Raw genomic sequence first — 19,878 nt, 5'->3', positions numbered from 1 at the left:
TAAACATACATACTTAAAGAGGCACTCTAGGTTTAAGCAGTGGGCACTATAAATATTTCATAACTTTGAAGTGGTTATAGTGATTATAGTTTACTGGTGCTTTCCCAATGTCATTTTTTAAACTATGCGCCTTAAGCCTGGCCCCTGCTGGAGGTATGGCTGAAGCAGAGAATACATTCCACATTAGCCATACTAATTCATAACAGCAATGAGCAGCTGTAATAGGCTGAGAACGGTCAACGGATACTTTGCACCCAAGGAACGTCATTCATTGTTAAACCAATCTAAAATGAGATGAAGGGATTATCGTGCCTGTAGAGTCCCTTTATTATGATTTTTCTTCTCATTCTACATGTGCTCTATTCATTCTACACACACCCTTTTGATGATTTATTTATTTATTTTCTCGTCCTCGTACTGTATATTTACAGCACCCTAGACACTGGCAGTGTTTTGTTTATGTGTGTGTTATTTGTATTATTTGCCGATATCTTGTTACCTGCCCTGTAATTCTAACTCTGCCCTGTAATTCTAGCACGGCTCAGGCACATGTCTCAGTTTTGTCAGAAACACTTTGGTAGTCCAATTTAACAAAAACCTTTGGTAGTCCAATTTAAAAAAAAAAAAGGTTTTACAACATCCCGCTATAAATCCATTATTTGGCATCTGTACCACTGAGTAAACATGGCGACTTCAAACTACAATAGTCAGTGGGCTGGGTGCGTAATAATATTGTTTTTAGCGCACATTCATATTTAAGGGGATCCTTTTAACAGTTTAGCAAAGGGCTTTGTTATACGCTGCCTGCTGAAAACCTATCCTGTTTCTGGGAAATCCCAGATTTAGTCATTTGAGGTGTCCTCTTTCGGCACTGCGGTGGGTAAACATAGACCCCCTCGGTTCCCGTATGACTATAATATCTGTTATAGATGGCAGTAACGACATGGCAAATGATAAGAGCTTTATTCATCACTCGGGAATCCTCCCTAATGTCAGCAGCCTGTATGACTCACTCGCCTGGGATACAATATATAAAATGGCCGCAGGTCGTTGCCGTAGTAATGAAATAAAAGGCATTAGGAGGAGGCTGTGGGGAATTCAAAGGCAAACTGCAATATCTAGGTAAAACTAGCTGATCTGGATAAATTCTTCCACACAGCTATGGTGACAGCTTGACTAGTTTTGCCTGGAATTCGCTTTTCAATTCACTGCAATTCGCTGTTTAGTGAATAACCCCCTCACACTGCGAGCTACAGAGCTCTCAACACTCCGACCACGCCCACTAAAAAAAACCCAAAAAAACCGTTGACGTGACTCCACCCCCTCAGCCGCAGTACTAGTTATTCCACATTGGGGGAGGAACCAATGTGACGGGGGGCGGAGTTTAAATCAGCAACCAATCGCTTTGTCTAAAGAGTGATGGAGGGCTCTGTCATCCGCCTAGCCCCGCCCGCTCAGCCAAGCGCGATCGCTCCATATAAACCCAGTGCTGTGTGGGCATCGATTGCAGAAGCCGAAGCTCTTAGCGCAGCCGGTTCCTGGCAGCCAATCGTGTGCGAGTGACGTCACTGCCCGCCGCCACCGCCCCGCGTATAAAAGGCCATGGTCATCGCTTTCCTCCTCGCTTTACACAGTATGGCCGGCGATATTAGCTAGCGCTCGCTCTACCGCTTTCTCTGTAACAGGGGAATAAAACGGGATAACAAGAGACTGTACCGGAGAACATCACTGCCCATCAATATAACACACAGGAACACCCTAACAATCTAACCGACTCCAAGCTCATCATCCCAAGCCATCCAACACCACCCGCCCCGAGCCACGGACACTGGTTAAAGAATATTCCAGAGCTAGTCAAGAAGCTCACGCTTGTTTATTAGTTTATTTTTATTTCTTTCTAATAATAATAATAAAAAGGCTCAGCAGTCATAGTAACAGTAACCGTAAGCTGAGCGGCCGAGGGCACTCCGCCTCACTAGATCTCTGGCTGTTTTCCGTTTCTGTAAATCTCGTTTCTGCGCTGTCGGTGGGTCTCGCCGCCCCCGGGGCCCGGATCATGGAGGAGAGCTCCGCGCACTTCTTTGAGGGGACGGAGAAGCTGCTGGAGGTTTGGTTCAGCCAGCAGGATGAGAGCAAAGGGTCCGGAGATCTCCGGGACATCCCAAGGTGAGAACCTGCGACTGGAGACATGTGGGGGGAGGTTTGGGGTTGTTAGGGCCACTCTCCTCGTAATGAGTACTGGCTAGGAAGAGGGCTGACAGGGCCACCATATGGGAATTCTAGTATGGTCACCATGTGGAGGAGGGGGAGGGATGCTTACCATGTTGGTTAGATGGCTAGGTATGGCCTCCATGTGCTGTTACAGCCTGGAAAGCAGCACTGTCATGGTCACCATGTTTGCTCTTAAAATACACTTCTTTACAATGAATGAATGGAGACAGCTGCACCCAGATCTCTAGATACAAACCATTGGGTGGCTGAGCCGAGATTAGCTTTCAGGGCGAGTCTCAATGTCACTAGGTAGCGATAGTAGTGTTTGCAGTGCTGGCTGCTTAGTTGGGTTATTTTATACCATATCAGTCCTAGATATCATGTGTAGTTAGGAATCTTTGTATCCTAGAATGTTTTAACTTGGGGTTAACTTGTGTGTTCTGGAACGCTCAATCGTCTGACATTGAAAAAGTCTCTGCATTACCAGTGTATGTGTCTAATCCGATATGTAGCTAGCGGTGTGTCAAGCATTTCTCAGGCAGGGCAGACATGCTGCAGTACCCATGGTTGTCCATGTGCTGATTCCGTGGGGGGGAGGGGAAGGGTTGCAGCTGCCAGGTCTTGAAACCCCTGCTGGCGGGGAGCATGAGGAAGCTTGCAGACAGGATCTTCCATTTTGTTTCTGCTATTCTCAGTATTTCCAATGTGCTTCAGACTGACTTAGAGAATGTCTATGCGAGTAAAACCTGTCCCATTCTGATCACGTTAACTAGATTAATCACAATGAGCATCCTTAGGTGCCTTCCCTATTCAGTTACCTATGATGCATTCTAATTCCCTCCCTAACCATTCAGTGTGTTAGATCATGTAAAACCTATAGCTCTAGCGTTACCTCCCTGTCATTCCAATATCCTAATGATCTCCTGGTGGAATACGTTGTCTAATAACTAATATTGCTCTATGTGGATTGTAATATCATTATGGTGATACAGCTGCACAGGGCCCTCTTTTATTGAGGTTCAACACGTGCTATTTTCAGGCACCAATTCTTGCATATCTTATAAATCTTGGGAGGGTGGGGCTGCAGTAGCCTTGCCAGAGCCATTTCAGGGTCACTGCCTGTGCCGATTTGCACACGTTGCCAAATGGCTCTCCTGTGATTGCCCATATAAGGGGAGTCTCCTAGGTAGCTTGAGTCTTTTATAACTGGCTTCTACAAGCCCTCTGATGTGATGGGGGGTTTGACTTGCACTCAATATGGTTTCTTCACTAAATTTACTCTATTTTTTGCTAATATTTAAAAGGAGCAGTAAGAGTTGATGAAAGTTTAAGGTGTTGCATTAAAACCCTATGCTATGAGCTGATGCTGACGGAGGATTCCCTCCCACCTGTGTCGCAGTGCTGCTGGCAGTTCGGGAGAGATATAGTCTCTGCAGTAATGGGTTATTGATTTCACGCCCTATAGCGTTAAAATCCTTTTTGCTGCATATAACACTTGTGGATTTGCAGCTAGAAATGTCTGCAAACCAGATTTAAAAAAAACTGCTCAACATAGTAATCAGTCAAAGAGAATTGTGTATAACTCATGGTTGGATACATGTCTTTTTATATTTTATAGGGTATTAAATCAATACAGGCTTATTCACAGGATTTAGAATTACAAATGACTGGCTAGTTGAGAGAATTTTCTTATTTCTCCACAATTTCTTGTTTGTGAATAATCTTCAGAAAACCATCCAATTTGCATAATTCTTATGGATGCTAACATTGGTGATTTGCTTCTCTTTAATACTTGTGTTTATGGGCAGTTCTCCCTGTTATAGCATCTGTAAGAATATATATATATCTATATCTCTATATCTATCTTCGACCTTCCTAGATTATTTCCGTTAAATGTGTTTGGCAATTGAAGTGTAGCTAGGTGATGGATGGTCTCATAAAATATATATTTTTTGCTGTACAATTAGATGATTTCTATTTAATTTTTTCCTTTGTCATGCGCTGTTTTAAGGAAGGAGGGGTAGGAGCTCCATTTCTTCCAGTGTCTGCTGCTGCAGTTACACGTGAGGTTGAGTGCCTAACTCTGCCCCCTCAAGTATGTCAAAGCATTCAGCAGCCAATGAACAGGGAGTGGGAGTCCACTAATCTATGGAATGTGCCTCTGCAAATTCCCTGTAGTTCATACTTAACTATTTGCGGCACAGTGGGATCATTTATCCAACCAGGCTCTGGATGTTGTCGAGAGTTCTTGGTCTAGTAAGGCAATCCTAATGGGAGAGAATAGCAATCAGCCTATATTTCAGGCAATTTATATGTATTCACTCTTAAATGCACAATTGGCCCAAGTTACTGTATCCATGCGTGTTACTGATGAGTTCTAATATACTGCATTGCCCTCTGTGTGTAGTACAATGCAGTCATAAAGGTGCCATGGTACTACCAAGCCTTCTGGGCATCACCGCCTATAAAACATAGACTGTTCAGTTCTCCAGATACCTGAGGGCACAGAAGATTGGGGGGGGGGGGTTAATTTAATGTATGATGCTTGCATTAACAATTCAGATGATTATAGATCACAATAAAAGATAGTAATGATAACATGAAAAGTCAAGAATACTGGGGGAGGGGGAAAGAACACTAGAGGTGGAGAGGAACATTAAGCGGGGGATCACTAAAAGGAGATTTTCATATTAGATTAAATTCATTAAAACGTCTAATAATAAAATTATAGAAAACTTTGTTTAATCATTTGGAGAGAAGTGATTTTCGGCCAAGGGCATTCTGAATTCTCATTTTGGTGCATCCCTAGTAGATTCACTGTTCATAAGAATATCTTGAATTTCCCTAAATAAAGAGAAGGCCTAGCAGACTAAACATAAGTTGGTCAGCTGTCGACTCTTAACAGTGATGCACTACAAACATTCATTGAGTATTGTGACAAAATTATTCACCTCTTGACTAAACAGTAGTTTGTGCCTCTGGAAATCTGAGTAATGATTTGCTTGCAATGTCTGGTTTTATAAGTAGTTTCCTGTATAGCTTAATGCCAGTAGGCTCTAGTGCCCTGCCATGCACAGGGCTTATCCTTGATATCAAGGGGCATGTCAGTTATGGTTGTCATGTGACAACTATGACATGCAGCAACTATGTCTGTCCTCAAACCAGAATTTGTGGAGAAACATGAAAAAATGTCTTACATGTATGGACTATATTTTACTATCAAACTCCGTATCCAGTTTTACTTAAGCCTGTTTAGGGGGTTTGTTGAACATTCAGAGTTAGGATTGCCTGCTTGCACCAAGGCAACTCTGCAGCAGTTTGTTATTGTAGTTTGATCAAACAACGGACTTTACTGGATTCTAGAGATACTCTTAACAGGGCTGTCATCATAACAGCCGTAGCTTTAATCTAGACTTCATATATGCATCCTGCCAGCAAATAGATTTGCTGATATTACAAAGTAGTCAGCTGCCAAAGATAAAGTGTTTGTGCAAACGATGATGGTTTTTTTTTTTTGTGCACACACGCACTTAACAAAACTCTGTATGTATAGCAAACAGTGTGTCTGCATTAAAGTCATTTAAAGTTGGTCATTAACGAAGAGCTTGAACAATTTTATTTTTTTTCTCTATCCATATTGGATGAATGAAATGCTAAGTAGCCTGGATTTAAACCGCTGCTCCATTTGTTTCTCCAAAGTGACTTTTACCCTCCCCAGAACTAATTGCACAATAGTCTTATTGGCTGTCGAGCTTCTCCTGTCCAATTTTTGAGTCATGTCTATCAGGCCATGTCAAACAATGTGTAGAACTCTGCATATAGTGGGAACTGAAAAGATGTATTGCATTTTAGTAAGAGTCTGTGTATGTATCCTAAAGATATTAAGTAAAATATTTCTAAATGTGAGTATACTTCATTCTGTTTTAACATACAAAATGTACATGTGATCTAGATTTCGAATGTTCTGGGGGTGATATTTTTTGAAAGGCCTAAAATATCTATTTTTCTTCATTGGGGGTAGTGGGAATCATTGGCATTCATGTGCTTTTTAGTTATTAGTCTTATTAATATCTTTATATTTATTACATCACATAGCATTTTCCCCTCCTTATCTTACTACACAAAATCATATTTGAGGCTGTCAATTATATCTTAAAGAAACACGATAGTCACTCGAACCAGTGCAGCCTAATGTAGTGGTTCTGGTGTCTATTGCATGTCCCTGCAGTGTTGGCACTGTAAACTCCTCTAGTGACAGTCACTCAGATGTCCACTAGAATGCTTCCTATGTCAGTGCTGCAGTGTGCAGCACCTACGTTGAGTATCTCCATGCCCTGCATAATAAAATGCTGAATGCTATTATTGAAATGCAAATTGGCACAATTTTTTTTGCAGCACCTGCACAATAGCAAAATAAGAAAGCGTTGGGAGGCTAGGTGAGACCAACTCTGGGCGGAGAAGAGGCAAGTTTAATCACCTTATTTCTCCACTCTAATGGGTCAATTTCTCAATCTATTGTTCGTGTCAAGTTTTGAAATGGCGCTCTCATTTTAAAGCACTGCTGAATAATTTGACACTTGAATAAGTTACTTCAACTTTTCTATAAAAGTAGTGCGTCAAAAGCTTCAGATCTACAGGCATGCCATGTACCTCAAAGGCACACTAGTCACCCAGACCACTTCAGCTCAATGAAGTGGTCTGGGTGCCAGGTCCCCCAGGTTTGAACTCTTCAGATGTAAACATAGCGGTTTCTCTAAAACTGCTATGTTTACAGTAGGGTTAATCCAACCTCTAGTTGCTGTCTTCCTGACAGCCGCTAGAGGCGCTTCTGCAACACTGGATGCAAAATTTGCATCCAGAGCGCGGAACGTCCATAGGAAAGCATTGCGAAATGCTTTCCTATGGACTGCTTGAATGCGCACAGCGCGTTTTGCTACACTCGGGAGCTGACGATGGCAGGGGAGGAGAGGTCACCGGTTCTGGATAAAGGTAAATAGCTGAAGGGGTTTTAACCCCTTCAGCGCCAAGGGAGAGGGGACCTAAGCATGCTATAGTGTCAGGAAAACGAGCTTGATTTCCTGACACTATAGTGATCCTTTAAATAGGAAAATCTCTAAAAATAAGCATCTTATTAAGAGATCTGACTTAAAATCAATTAAGCATCCACGGTCTTTAGGAGCTAATGGTTTTTAATGCAGAAATAGAGATCTGTTATCAAAGAAATGCTTATTCTTTAGGATGCGTAATCTTGTTATATGGTGTTTGGTATGTTAAACTGATTTGATTCGGCAATTGGGGTTTGACACAACGCAGTTTATGAAGTACTTTTAACGGGATAATTCAATTTCTCCAGCATCTTGGTGAAAATCACTTGGCCTAAAATGTCATGGTGTATGAAATTAACCTGTCCTAGTGCCTCTGTTTCTATTTTAACAAATTTGTATTGGTAGTATAATGAAGCTAAAGTTGAAAATGTGCATTTCCTCCTGTGCCCAGTTGTGGTACAGAATATTGAGATGTTGTATATTAAAGACGGGAATCTGTTTCCTAAACATAAAGCTCTGAGGACAGACCTATAGCGTTAAAATAAAGCTGGGAAGCTATGAAAGCCTGCACATACTTGGTGACTTTGGTTAAACCTTATGAATTTAAATAAGTTTATATTAAAACACATTCTTGTGGGATGGTGCGGCCATCAAGTCTTTGCAAAGGATACCAGTTCCAGTGATTGCTCTGCTACTAAACCTAGTTCAGTTGGCTATAGCAGTTTTTGTCTTTTATGTAGAGGTGTTAAATGGTTTACATTTGTCGGGTTGTTTAGATGCATTTGTGCTATATGGCTATTTCCACTGACCTCTGTTCACTTCCTTTCAGGTTTGAGTGGGACAAACTTTTGGAGAATGTGCATTGTTTGATCATCAGTGTGACGAAAACTGACAAGCAGGAAGCTTATGTACTCAGGTATGTTGTGTTTCACATTAAAGACATTGGCTATATACTATTAGCGCGTGTTGTGTAGTATGTAATGTACAATTATGTTGAGATTCAGTTTTAATCTTCATTAATAATGGCACTCTTTGTAAAGGGAACATTTTCCAATAGTTATTTTGGCCTAATTTTTGCAATTCAACTTACTGAATGCAATCAGTCACACTCCAGCAGCCCGCAGGATCTTCCATCTTGCAAAGTCAGGCATGTGGACTCAAGAGATTCCAACCTCTAATGTGCAAGCACTACTCTTAATCTAAAAGAAAACTGCTCCATGTTCCTCACAAGGGATGGCAGCCTACATTATACTGGTCTAATAAAGAATATTACAATTAAATATCAGAAATTCTAAGGATTAGATCTACCTGTTAGATGAATTGAAGCCTATAAATGTTTACATTGAGTTTTTCTAGCTAGTATATCATCACTCGTTTACTTGTTAGATTTTTTTTTTTTCTGATTACTCAGTGACAACGATGTTGGACTTCTTGATTGTGTGTTTTGGCATACTAGAAGCAGGCATTATAGCTAGGAAACAGATAGCACATGCATATTGTTTTTATAGATAGTCATATACAATCGGTTAAAGGGAAAATGTCAGTAGCATTGAGTGAGTTTAACTTTTATGCAGTGTGTTAAGGAGGCCCCAGAGAGCTCCTGGAAAGGTCTTCATATCTTCAGCTGCTACAGCGTGGTTATCAAGATGCTCAACCAGCTTCCAGCTACAAGGGCCCAGGGGGAAAAACTCTCGGAAGGGATAAGGGTCCCTTCAAATAGGGATTTTCATTGTGCTCAGTGATGGGCTGAAGTGGTACAGGTAAACTCGCCAAAGCAGCTGGAAAACAAAGTAAAGTGCATGGGGGATGGGATATGGGTAAGATAAAGGGAAACTGCATTTAACACTGATATATTACACATTGAATAAGAATAGTTAACATGATCAGTAGTGGGTTTTTGCGTTTTTATTCTAAATGCATATTTTAAGTTGGAGGTACCAGCAGTTCTGTATTTTAACTTGGATACATACCGTAGTTATTTGAATAAAATTCCAAAAACCTTTTTTATAATGTGCCAGTTTTTGCGTTTTTTTTCTTATTTTTTTTTTAAATATTGGGGCACTAACATTCTTACTGACACTATTTTTCTCTACACAGTGAGAGTAGCATGTTTGTCTCCAAGAGACGTTTCATTTTGAAGACATGTGGTACCACCCTCTTACTGCAAGCACTGGTTCCCTTGTTAGAGCTCGCTAGGGAGTACTGCGGTTTTGACGACATTCAGGTACTTTTTTTTTTTTTGTGTGTGTTGGTAATAAGGGAAATGTCTTCTTGCATAGGATATTGACATCTATTTGGTAAAACTTGGCAAGTTTAAAAAAACAAAAAACAAAAAAAAAAACCCTAATCTTTAGCGTGTGGTATCCTTTTAGTCACTGAAAGCAAATTTGACCCTTGGAAGGGATTTGACTTTTTAACTTGGAATATAAGTCTTACAACCAGGCTCTGTAAAATAAATACATTTTAAAGCACCTGTCAGGTTTTTTTTTTTTTTTTTTGTAATTAGCAGTATAAAGTAGCTTAACTTTATTCCAAGTTAATGTGCATTTGGTCAGTTCCCTTTTAAGGTTTCCCTGAAATTTCTCTTAAGTTTTTCCAGTATTGTTTTAATGCTACCGTAAAGGTGTACTGACTTTTTTTTTAATTTTTTTCTCCCCTCCCATTCAGAACTTCTTTTATTCACGTAAAAACTTCATGAAACCAGACCATCAAGAGTACCCACACAGAAATTTCCAGGAAGAAGTTGAGTTCCTAAATGAAATTTTCTCAAGTAAGTTGGCACACTTGTTTTGTTTTTTTTCCTCTAAATGTGGGTGTCATCCACACCTTGACTCGTGTCCACTTCACGTAGGTACACAAACTTAATGTATAGTCTATGCTAATGACCACATGCAGAATAAGATATCCATACATTGAGTTTAGTTCTGCCACTTTTGAGATTGCTACACTGAGAGCAAGCGTGCACCTAATGCTTCAGTCTTATTTTTATTTTTTTTAATATTCTCTGCTAAATTAAAATCTTTTTCTGTAACCTGTTCATTTTTGCAACCTAGGCTATATCTTATTCTCTAAAGCTGTATAGTGTCATCATGAGACAAGGGAGTAAAGGATTTGCAAGTCAAGTGATTGTCTTCCCCTTGCAGTGTCACATTAACCCTGAACATCTACATCGAATGTGATTATTTATTTACTTTTTTATTTTTTTAGATGGGGCAGCTTATTGCATGGGACGCATGAATTCTGATTGCTGGTGAGTTATTCTTTCAGTTTTGTCTTAATTCCACAGTGCTGGTTCTGCAGACCACTGCAATCTGTCAACAAAATTAATTACTTTACACAAGAAATTAAACTATGAATTGGCAAATGACCACGCAGTTCCTGCTTAAACTTATTGCTATAACTGACATTGAGTGTCATAAATTATCTTAAATGTCCTTTGTTTAACATGTCTGTACAAATCTATTACATGCACAAATGATCTCTATTATAGAGCTGCTTTAACCCCTTAAGGACCAAACTTCTGGAATAAAAGGGAATCATGACATGTCACACATGTCATGTGTCCTTAAGGGGTTAATAAGCATAGCGTGTTCTACTTAAAGCTGACTGTGCAAGCTTATGTAATGAGCCAGATGGTCACCTCCTTTGAAAGGGGAGTGGGTGAAGTTATCAGATAACTAGCAGACCTTCTGCAGTATATATGGTGACAGGTGTCTTACAAACCTCTTATACTGTATTGGATTTCCCATTTCTAGGTACTTGTACACCCTGGATGTTCCAGATGGATTTTTAATCAATCAACCAGATCAGACACTGGAAATTCTGATGAGTGAGCTTAACACAGAAGTTATGGACCAGTTCTACATGAAAGATGGTGTTACTGCAAATGATGTCACTCGTGTAAGTTTAAAAATGGCTTCTGTTTTTATAAAATAAATTCTACATACTTAAGTGTAGGATCACTCCTAAATAGTTGGTTTAGCTTTTTAGAACCGTAGGTAGAAATGCAACATGTTAACATCTTAGTGTGTTTGTGATTGGTTTGTTTGGTTTTTGGAGAGGGGGGGGGGGGGGGGGGTTGGGTTTATTTTCTGATTTTGGGGTGTTAATATCTGTCAGACAGTTAAAAAGTTAAATACATTTTAATTTTTTTTTGTTTCTCTTTAGGTGAGTGGAATTCGTGACCTGATACCAGGTTCTGTCATTGATGCTACAATGTTCAGTCCTTGTGGCTATTCAATGAATGGGATGAAATCAGATGTAAGTTAAAAAAATTCCACAGATGCTCATAAAACATGTTGTGGTTCATTGATTTAATTATATAACAAGTGCTCAAAGACTTGTTGTGGTGACGGGTGGATTCACTTTCCTTTTGTTGAATGGCTTTGTAGAAGGTCTGATCTTGTGTTCTGGATGTGTATGGTTAAGCAATACAGTCCTAACTTCCCTATTCATTCAGTCTCCTTGATTTGTAAATATTCATGTATAGCTTTTTTTTATCTGAATATAGGGTAGGTCTCTTATTTCTCAAACAAAGTGCATTTGTACTAAACACTATCCTTTAGCAGTCCTGTATTCCTAGAGCATGGTTGAGGGCACCCATTTTCTACATTAGAATTTGCTGATATTCTGTGCCTAACTTTAATTTGTTTTACGCAGGGAACTTACTGGACGATTCACATCACCCCAGAGCCAGAATTTTCATATGTTAGTTTTGAAACTAACGTATCGCTAACAAGTTATGATGATCTGATTAGTAAAGTCGTGGATGTTTTCAAGCCAAGGAAATTTGTGACAACACTCTTTGTTAATCAGGTACTGTTCATGCTTAAATTTTGAAGTTTGCATAGTGATGCTTGTACCTCAGAGTTTCTGAACATCCTTTGTTTATATTTTCAGAGCTCCAAATGCCGTGCAGCATTTAGCTGTGCACAGAAGATCGAAGGCTTTAAGCGTCTTGACCGCCAGTTTGCTCAGTTCAACGATTACAATTTCGTTTTCACCAGTTTTGCCAAGATAGAGTCGCAGCAAAGTTGATTAGAAATAATGAAGAAGAAAAAGCGTAAAAAGAAAACCAATGGAAGAGGTGGTGGGTCCTTTCTAGCTAATGATTCCAGGGGCCATGCTTTACACATCCATCACCTAGTAGTTGCAAGAAGCCCTGAGTATAATCCTAGTAAAAGTTTGAATTGTATTCACTATTTTATCAAGGAGTTAGATAACTTGCATGAATGCTCTCTCCTGTGTGTTGGTATTCTATGCCACTCTTGCTGTGAAATTGAAGTGCATGTAGATAATCTAAACACATACTGTAACAAAGTCTCCATTTGTAAAAACGCACCTTGTTCTATGTGCAGCGTTGCTTTTTTATGGGTTTCTCCAAAAATTCCCCACAGACAAGGTTTTCGCCCTCATTAGTGTCTGCCCCAGGACTATAACAAATGGCATATGGTTTTGTGAATGAATTGCCAGGTTAATGGAGACTGGTTCTCCACTTTTTACTGGCCATGCATTCTAGGTACTCGTGTGACTTCTTGCTGTTATGGTTTTTAACCATTTTGAGTACCTGGGCAGGAGCAGTTTAATTCTTTGCTCTACACCAACATTGCCACTCAATGGTTTGAGTTTAGAAAACCTTGCATCATTTCATCTTGGTCATCTCATTTGTTAGTACTTTTTGCCATGTATTTGCATTCCTCTCTATTCTTTGTCTGGTGATCTGCAAGCCAATGCAGCTACTGACCTTGAATTGTGGAGGGATACAAGTGACTTGAAGCCTGTGCAAGCTTATTATGTGGGCAATTAAGCAGAATGATCTAGGCCTGTCCTGGCACAAATTGTTACACTGGGAACCATTTCTGATTGTGAGTAAGCAATAAACTGTAACACAGTCTGGATCTTGCCTCATTTTTGTTGCATCAAGCAGAATCCATTCCTTTTCATCTTGTCACTAATAGGGAAGCCCTGTGACATTGTGCATGTGACTACTATGCTTTATTTGACAGTGCTGTGTCCTAATCTTCGCTCCCTTGTGAATTAGCGTGATCACAAACTTTTTTTTTTTTTAAACCATGAATAGGTAGCGTCTTCTATAACATGGAGAGTTAGACAAATCTGAACTTGAGTAAAGCTACACTTTTTGGCAAATGTGTTTTTAGGCGTTCTGCTTGTTTTCATCTGGCCTAAAAAAACACATTTGGAGCTCTGAAATGACTTGCAAGCTGTAAATCCCAATGTCTTCAAATTTTTTACTTTTTTGTATCCTTTTTGGATATATTGCAGCAACGTTCCTTTATGTATTTATAAACACTTTTTTTGTAGTGTTGAAGAAAAATCTGCTTGGTTAAATATAAAGGTTGTTGGAGCATCTATGTTTTTTAAGTATTTTGAGTGGAAGCTTCATTTAAGAAGCTTCCTCTGAACAGTAGGTTGCTTCTGTAGGATAAGTAGTAAATGTAAAGTTTCTGGTGCTGCATTTTGAGGACCAATATTTAATAGTTAATATCTGAACAAATACATGCCCCTCAAGTCTATCTGGTATTCCAGGAATATTGAGTACCTTAACATACTGCTGATTTATTTGAGGAGGAGACTAATTCATTGTATTGCTAGGTTGGGGGGGGGGGGGGGGGGGGGGGAGGGAAATGATTGTCTCTCTAAAATCTCTAGACTTTGATCCATTGAAATGTACTTAAAATATCTGTACCACAGACCTAACGCTTCAATAAAAAAATATGCGTAAATCTTTCTGTTCTCATTTTTATTTACAGCTACACCATTTTCACTTCCCAGTAAGCGGTCCAATTTTCCAACTACCTTTTTTGTGGCTGTTGGTCAATCTCTTGGTGAATAAGTTAATACTCAGACCATGAAGGAATAGAGGCTTGAGTTAAAATGTACTAGAAGTCTGTTCAGAGCGATAAGCAATTGACTTGGGTATATTTAAATAAACAAATGTGTGGGGCCAGGCTTATTTTAAACAAATCATTATTTTTGATCAATTAACCCCTTTCAGGACCGAGGACGGTTCAGGACCGTCGGCATTTTTGCATTGCCGACAGAGGACGTTCCTGAACCGTCCTAACGGTCCAATGTACTTACCCGATCGCCGTCGTTCCCCCGGTGGCGATCGGCGGTGCTCCCGTTGTGGGGAGACTACCTGCAACCCAGACAGTCTCCCCATGGCGGATTAGGACCCCTGTGGCCATGTGATCGCCCAACAGGGCGACCACATGGTCACAATAGGTGTCCTAGTCTCTGCCTGCAGGGGGACTGTCTGTGCTGACAGGCAGTCTCCCTGCTTAGTGTAAAATCATAAAAAAATAAAGTTTAAAGTTAATAAATAAAAATAATTATATATGTGTGTATATATATATATATATAATATACGTCTAAATATCATGTATATAATGTCATACTAAGTGTATTTTTATATTAATATGTACATATATTAATATAAAAATACACTTATAATTAAATTACACACGTGTATATATAATATATATAACTATATATATTGTATATATTATTATAAACTACAAATAATAAGTAATTTAAATTAAACTAAAAAAATTAAAAATAATAATAATTGTAAAAAAAAATTATATCTATACGAAATTTTATTCTAACTGTATTTTGATATTAATATATATTTATATCAAAATACACTTAGAATGAAATTGTATATATATCTATGTATATATAAATAAAAAGAATACGAACTATTCATATGTCCATATACAAAATTACATAAATAATTATATAAATATACACGTAGACTTCAAATATATAAATATGCATATATATTTAAATTCTACGTGCGTATTTATGTAATATTTTTTGCCAACGCAAGCCGAAAGTCCAGAGAATTTAATTTGCTGTCACTGTATTTTACCCTGTAACGTTCTACGACACCCTAAAACCTGTACATGGGGGGTACTGTTTTACTCTACCATACGCTCTCAAAGGCAATGTAACCAACCTGGCCATTTTCAATGTAAAAATATGACCCATATATTTGACCCTGTAACTTTCAAAAACGCTATAAAACCTGTACATGGGGGTACTGTTATACCCAGGAGACTTCGCTGAACACAAATATTAGTGATTCAAAACAGTAAAACATATCACAGCGATGATATTGTCAGTGAAAGTGACTTTTTTTGCATTTTTCACACACAAACAGCACTTTTACTGATGATATAATTGTTGTGATACATTTTCCAGTTTTGAAACACTAATATTTGTGTTCAGCAAAGTCTCCTGGGTATAACAGTACCCCCATGTACAGGTTTTATAGCGTTTTTGAAAGTTACAGGGTCAAATATATGGGTCATATTTTTACATTGAAAATGGCCAGGTTGGTTACATTGCCTTTGAGAGCGTATGGTAGCCCAGGAATGAGAATTACACCCATGATGGCATACCATTTGCAAAAGTAGACAACCCAAGGTATTGCAAATGGGGTATGTCCAGTCTTTTTTAGTAACCACTTAGTCACAAACACTGGCCAAAATTAGCGTTCAATTTAGTTTTTTACTTTTTTCACACACAAACAAATATGAACGCTAACTTTGGCCAGTGTTTGCGACTAAGTGGCTACTAAAAAAGTCTGGACATACCCCATATTGAATACCCTGGGTTGTCTACTTTAAAAAAAATATGTACATGTGGGGTGTTATTTAGCGATTTATGACAGATAATAGTGTTACAATGTCACTATTTATACATTTTAAAAATATAGGTTTTGAAACCACAATATCCTACTTGTACCTATAGCCCTATAACATGCAAAAAGCATGTAAACACTGGGTATTTTTAAACTCAGGACAAAATTTTGAATCTATTTAGCAGTTTTTTTTCATTCGCTTTTGTAGATGAGTAAAAGATTTTTTACATAAGTCAAAAAACATGTATTTTTTTTTCAATTTTTCATCATATATTTTTTCATTTAAAAAAAAATTAAATTACATGAGATTATATAAATAATGGTATGTAAAGAAAGCCCCTTTTTGTCCTGAAAAAAATATATATATAATTTGTATGGGAACAGTAAATGAGAGAGCGGACAACATCGCAAAAAAAGTCCGGTCCTTAAGGGGTTAAAGGGACACTGGTCACCAGAACCACTACCGCTTAGTGTAGTGGTTCTGGTGTCTATAGCCTGTCCCTGCAGGCTTTTCAGAGAAGACTGCCAATAGAGATGATTCTTGGTATGGTGCTGCAGTATGTCGCACCTATGTCTCCGTGCTCTGCATTAATGTTCCTGCAGAGATGCATTAATTCAATGCTTCATTGAGGAGATGATTGCTGCACATGTGCCGTAACCTTGCAATTCTTTCCTGTGGGGAAAGCACTGGCTTGGCTGAAATTATAAAGATTTTTCTGTTGTGAAAATGGAGCCAGCCACAGCAAGACCGGCGTGGATTGGAAAAAGGTGAGTTAAAACTCCATTCCCAATGCGATCTCAGAGGAGCCAGTCATCTAAACAGTCACATCACTAATTTTAATTTTAAAGGATCACTATAGGGTCAGGAACACACACCCCCGGGCCCCTCATGCCTCCATAAATATAGCTAAATCTTACTGTTTTAAAGCCAGAAGCTGTTACACTCAACCAGTCTGCTGACATCATCAGAAGTGGTAGCCTGATACAATAACAGTGCTTCCCCATGGGATTGGCTGAGACTGACAAGGAGGCAGATCAGGGGCAGAGCCAGCATGATTCAGTGTCCTGGCCAATCCTCAGATTAATTGAATCAAGTTCAGTGTCTGACTGCAGGGGGAGGAGACACTGAATGTTTGGATGCGTTTTAGGCAGCCATGACCCAGGAAGGATCTCTAACAGCCATCGGAGGAGTGGCCAGTGACATTATCACTAGGATGTAATGTAAACACTGCATTGTCTCTGAAAATACAGTGTTTACAGCAAAAAGCCTGAACGTAATGATTCTACTCACCAGAACAAATTCAATAAGCTGTAGTTGTTCTGGTGACTATAGTGTCCCTCTAAGCCCACCCAGCCTTCCAACATTTGGCAGAGCTGGAACTTTCCCTGAGGTTGTGTGGCTGCTGAAATCCACCAGATACTCTTGCATGCCGTTTAGTGGGGCCAGAGTGACATCCTATCCTGACATCACAGCAGGGCATGTGAGGAAGCAGTGACAGAAGATTTCAGCCTGAATTTACTACTTTCTAGTGAATCTCCCTTAATATTGGGGTAATTGTGTAAATGCAGGGAATCTTCCAGCCATAGAAATCCTGATAAAAAAAGAAACTGAAAATATAAGGAGAGTGCAGACTGTATAAAAAACATAACACATTTATTTTGCAAATAGCACAATGTGTCAAGACACAGCATGTCTCCACATCACAGTGGTATTCAGATACTCAGCAGATAAGGCTGCAATCGGGGTCACTCATACAAAATAAAAGTTAAGTCTGTGGACAAGTTGAAATCCTACGCGTTTCATACCATTCTGGACTTCCTCAGGGATGTATAATCTTGATCCATCGGGTGTCTTATATACCGGCATAATTTCGGTGAAAACGTGCGGCAGCTGATGGCATGCATGTATACATGTCACTTCCGGTAGATGGTGTTGTAGCATGGGTGTATCGGAAACACTGCATCCTCTGTTAAAATATAGTGGTAGAATTTTTAGTCCTGACCTTTTATGGCTGGTAAATGTACAAAACTTAGACACGTTGGCCTGCTAACCTTCAAAGCCTTAAACAATCAAGGTCCCACAGTACCTGAAAGAGCTCCTAACACCTTACATTCCATTCACTTCGGTTAGCCAGCAAATCCCTCCTGTCAGTGCCAAGAATAAGGACACTCGGGTTTCAGGGCATTCAGCCACGTTGCCCCTACCTTCTGGAACTCTTTACAATGCATAATCAGAGAGGCACAGTCCTTACAGACGTTAAAAAAAAAAAAAAAAAAAACTTTTAAAAAGCTATACCCACCTTTTCATCAGGCATTCAGTCCACTCAGCTGACCTTCAGAAACTCCTAACTTTTATGTCTTCTGTCTGTATACTTGTAAAGTTCTTTGAATCTCACAGGGAGAAAAGAGCTATAAAAATCGCAAATTATAGTTATTAAACATTTGACTATTTCAGTCAATTGGACATTCAGGCACTACTTTCACTTTCTAAAAGTACCAAAAAACTTGACTTTGTTCCCCAAAATAAAGCAAACCTAGTATATGAAATATCTAATGTTTAAAGCACATCAAGACTTTTTTATTATTATTACAAGCTTCCCACTGCCAAATGCACTTTACCTGGGATAAATATGAGCTACGAGTTTTAACTTTTGCGAGGGGCCAAGCATTGGGACATAATTTTTGTCGTCTAGACCCTGGTGTTAAGAATCGGAGAACTTGATCTTAAACTGAAGGCCTCTTCTTGACCAATCAAAATGGATATGAACACTTAAAATCGGCAAAAGCTCAGGAGCTTCTCTTTGGTTAGTTACCTGTCCGTTCCATATCAGACTGACTCAAACGACAAGCGTTGATAGACTGAAATGCTGGCAACGCCAATCTGCAAACATGATATAGCAACCCTAGATGTTTTGCTATTCATTGTCTTCTATCCATGAGGTATACTTGAACAAAGTAAAACAAGACTATTTGCTGAGGACCTCTGAGCAAGGCTTCCAATGTGTTGCCCCACGAAAGTGCTTGATTGAAACATGGATCAATTTTGAAACCTCCTACAGATGTACATAAGATATAGAAAATTATATGCACTCAATAAAATAGCATTGGCATGCTTTTTGGGTTATTTACTAAACTCCAGCTATATTGAATTAAATGCAATAGAAAAACGTCTGATCTGTGGAAAAAGACTTGAAATATTTAACCTATTTTTGCACTGATTTTCCATTTGAAACCGTTATTGACTGCCAATGCTGTTTTCTATTTTCTATGTGAGGTGATTGGTTAAAGTAAAATTCAAACCCAATCAAAAGATATACTGAAACAAAGTATTTCTTGACAGTGGGTGGATCTACGGCCATCCATAAATGTCAATCCTGCCAATGATGGCTATAGGGACATCGTCATTGACTACGTATGGAGGGTTCCGCAGGATCATCCATAGACCTCTCTGCTGTACTCTTGTGCATGTTAGAGAGTATAATAGTGACCATGGCTCCTAGCAGATGAAGAGTCAGGAGCAGAAGACTGGTTGGAAAAGGATGGCCGCAGATATGAGGGACCTGTTCTGGTAAGAACTTGTATAACCTGAACTCTGAACCCTTTGCAGCAATATTTATGTAGGGTCTTTGCAAATTTTCCAAAGTTCCTAGATGGTGACAGTGCTGTTTTAGCAGTCCGCCTCTCTACTGGCCACAAAGCATAAAGTACACATCAGGTATTTCAGTACTTTACTTGTTTTGGGCACCCCTGCTTTAGTCAAACAGCTTTAGAAGAATGGCTCAATAAATCCACGTTATAAATGCATAAAGTTGACATAAGATTTGATTGTCTCATTATGGATCACTGAATTTTAGCGTATTAATCGTTTGACTAGGTCAATGGTAGGCAACCTATGGCACCTGTGCCATGCACAGTGCTTGATGTGTCTGCATGGCACTCAAGGCTGCTAGAGCC

General features: G+C 39.2%; 1 protein-coding gene across 1 annotated transcript; it reads left to right on the top strand.

Annotated features, from left to right (window-relative positions):
• The first annotated feature begins 1,494 nt into the window (after positions 1-1,494).
• AMD1 (adenosylmethionine decarboxylase 1) lies at positions 1,495-13,999 on the top strand. Its single transcript, XM_063443518.1, has 9 exons — positions 1,495-2,166; positions 8,086-8,172; positions 9,354-9,480; positions 9,924-10,026; positions 10,464-10,506; positions 11,012-11,156; positions 11,424-11,516; positions 11,916-12,071; positions 12,156-13,999. Exons 1-9 carry the CDS (start codon positions 2,057-2,059, stop codon positions 12,291-12,293), a joined length of 1,002 nt encoding a protein of 333 aa, XP_063299588.1. The 5' UTR covers positions 1,495-2,056; the 3' UTR covers positions 12,294-13,999.
• Positions 14,000-19,878: the final 5,879 nt, after the last annotated feature.

This window comes from Pelobates fuscus, chromosome 2 (genome assembly GCF_036172605.1).
Source record: "Pelobates fuscus isolate aPelFus1 chromosome 2, aPelFus1.pri, whole genome shotgun sequence".
NCBI classification, from domain to species: domain Eukaryota; kingdom Metazoa; phylum Chordata; class Amphibia; order Anura; family Pelobatidae; genus Pelobates; species Pelobates fuscus.
The sequence above is the reverse complement of the archived record's forward strand: the minus strand, read 5'-3'. Positions and strand labels throughout refer to the sequence as shown.

Coding starts and splice junctions, on each gene's coding strand:
- AMD1 (XM_063443518.1), top strand. CDS start 2,057: ATGGAGGAGAGCTCCGCGCACTTCTTTGAGGGGACGGAGAAGCTGCTG. Junction 2,167..8,085: donor GATCTCCGGGACATCCCAAG/GTGAGAACCTGC, acceptor ACTTCCTTTCAG/GTTTGAGTGGGACAAACTTT. Junction 11,517..11,915: donor TGAATGGGATGAAATCAGAT/GTAAGTTAAAAA, acceptor TGTTTTACGCAG/GGAACTTACTGGACGATTCA.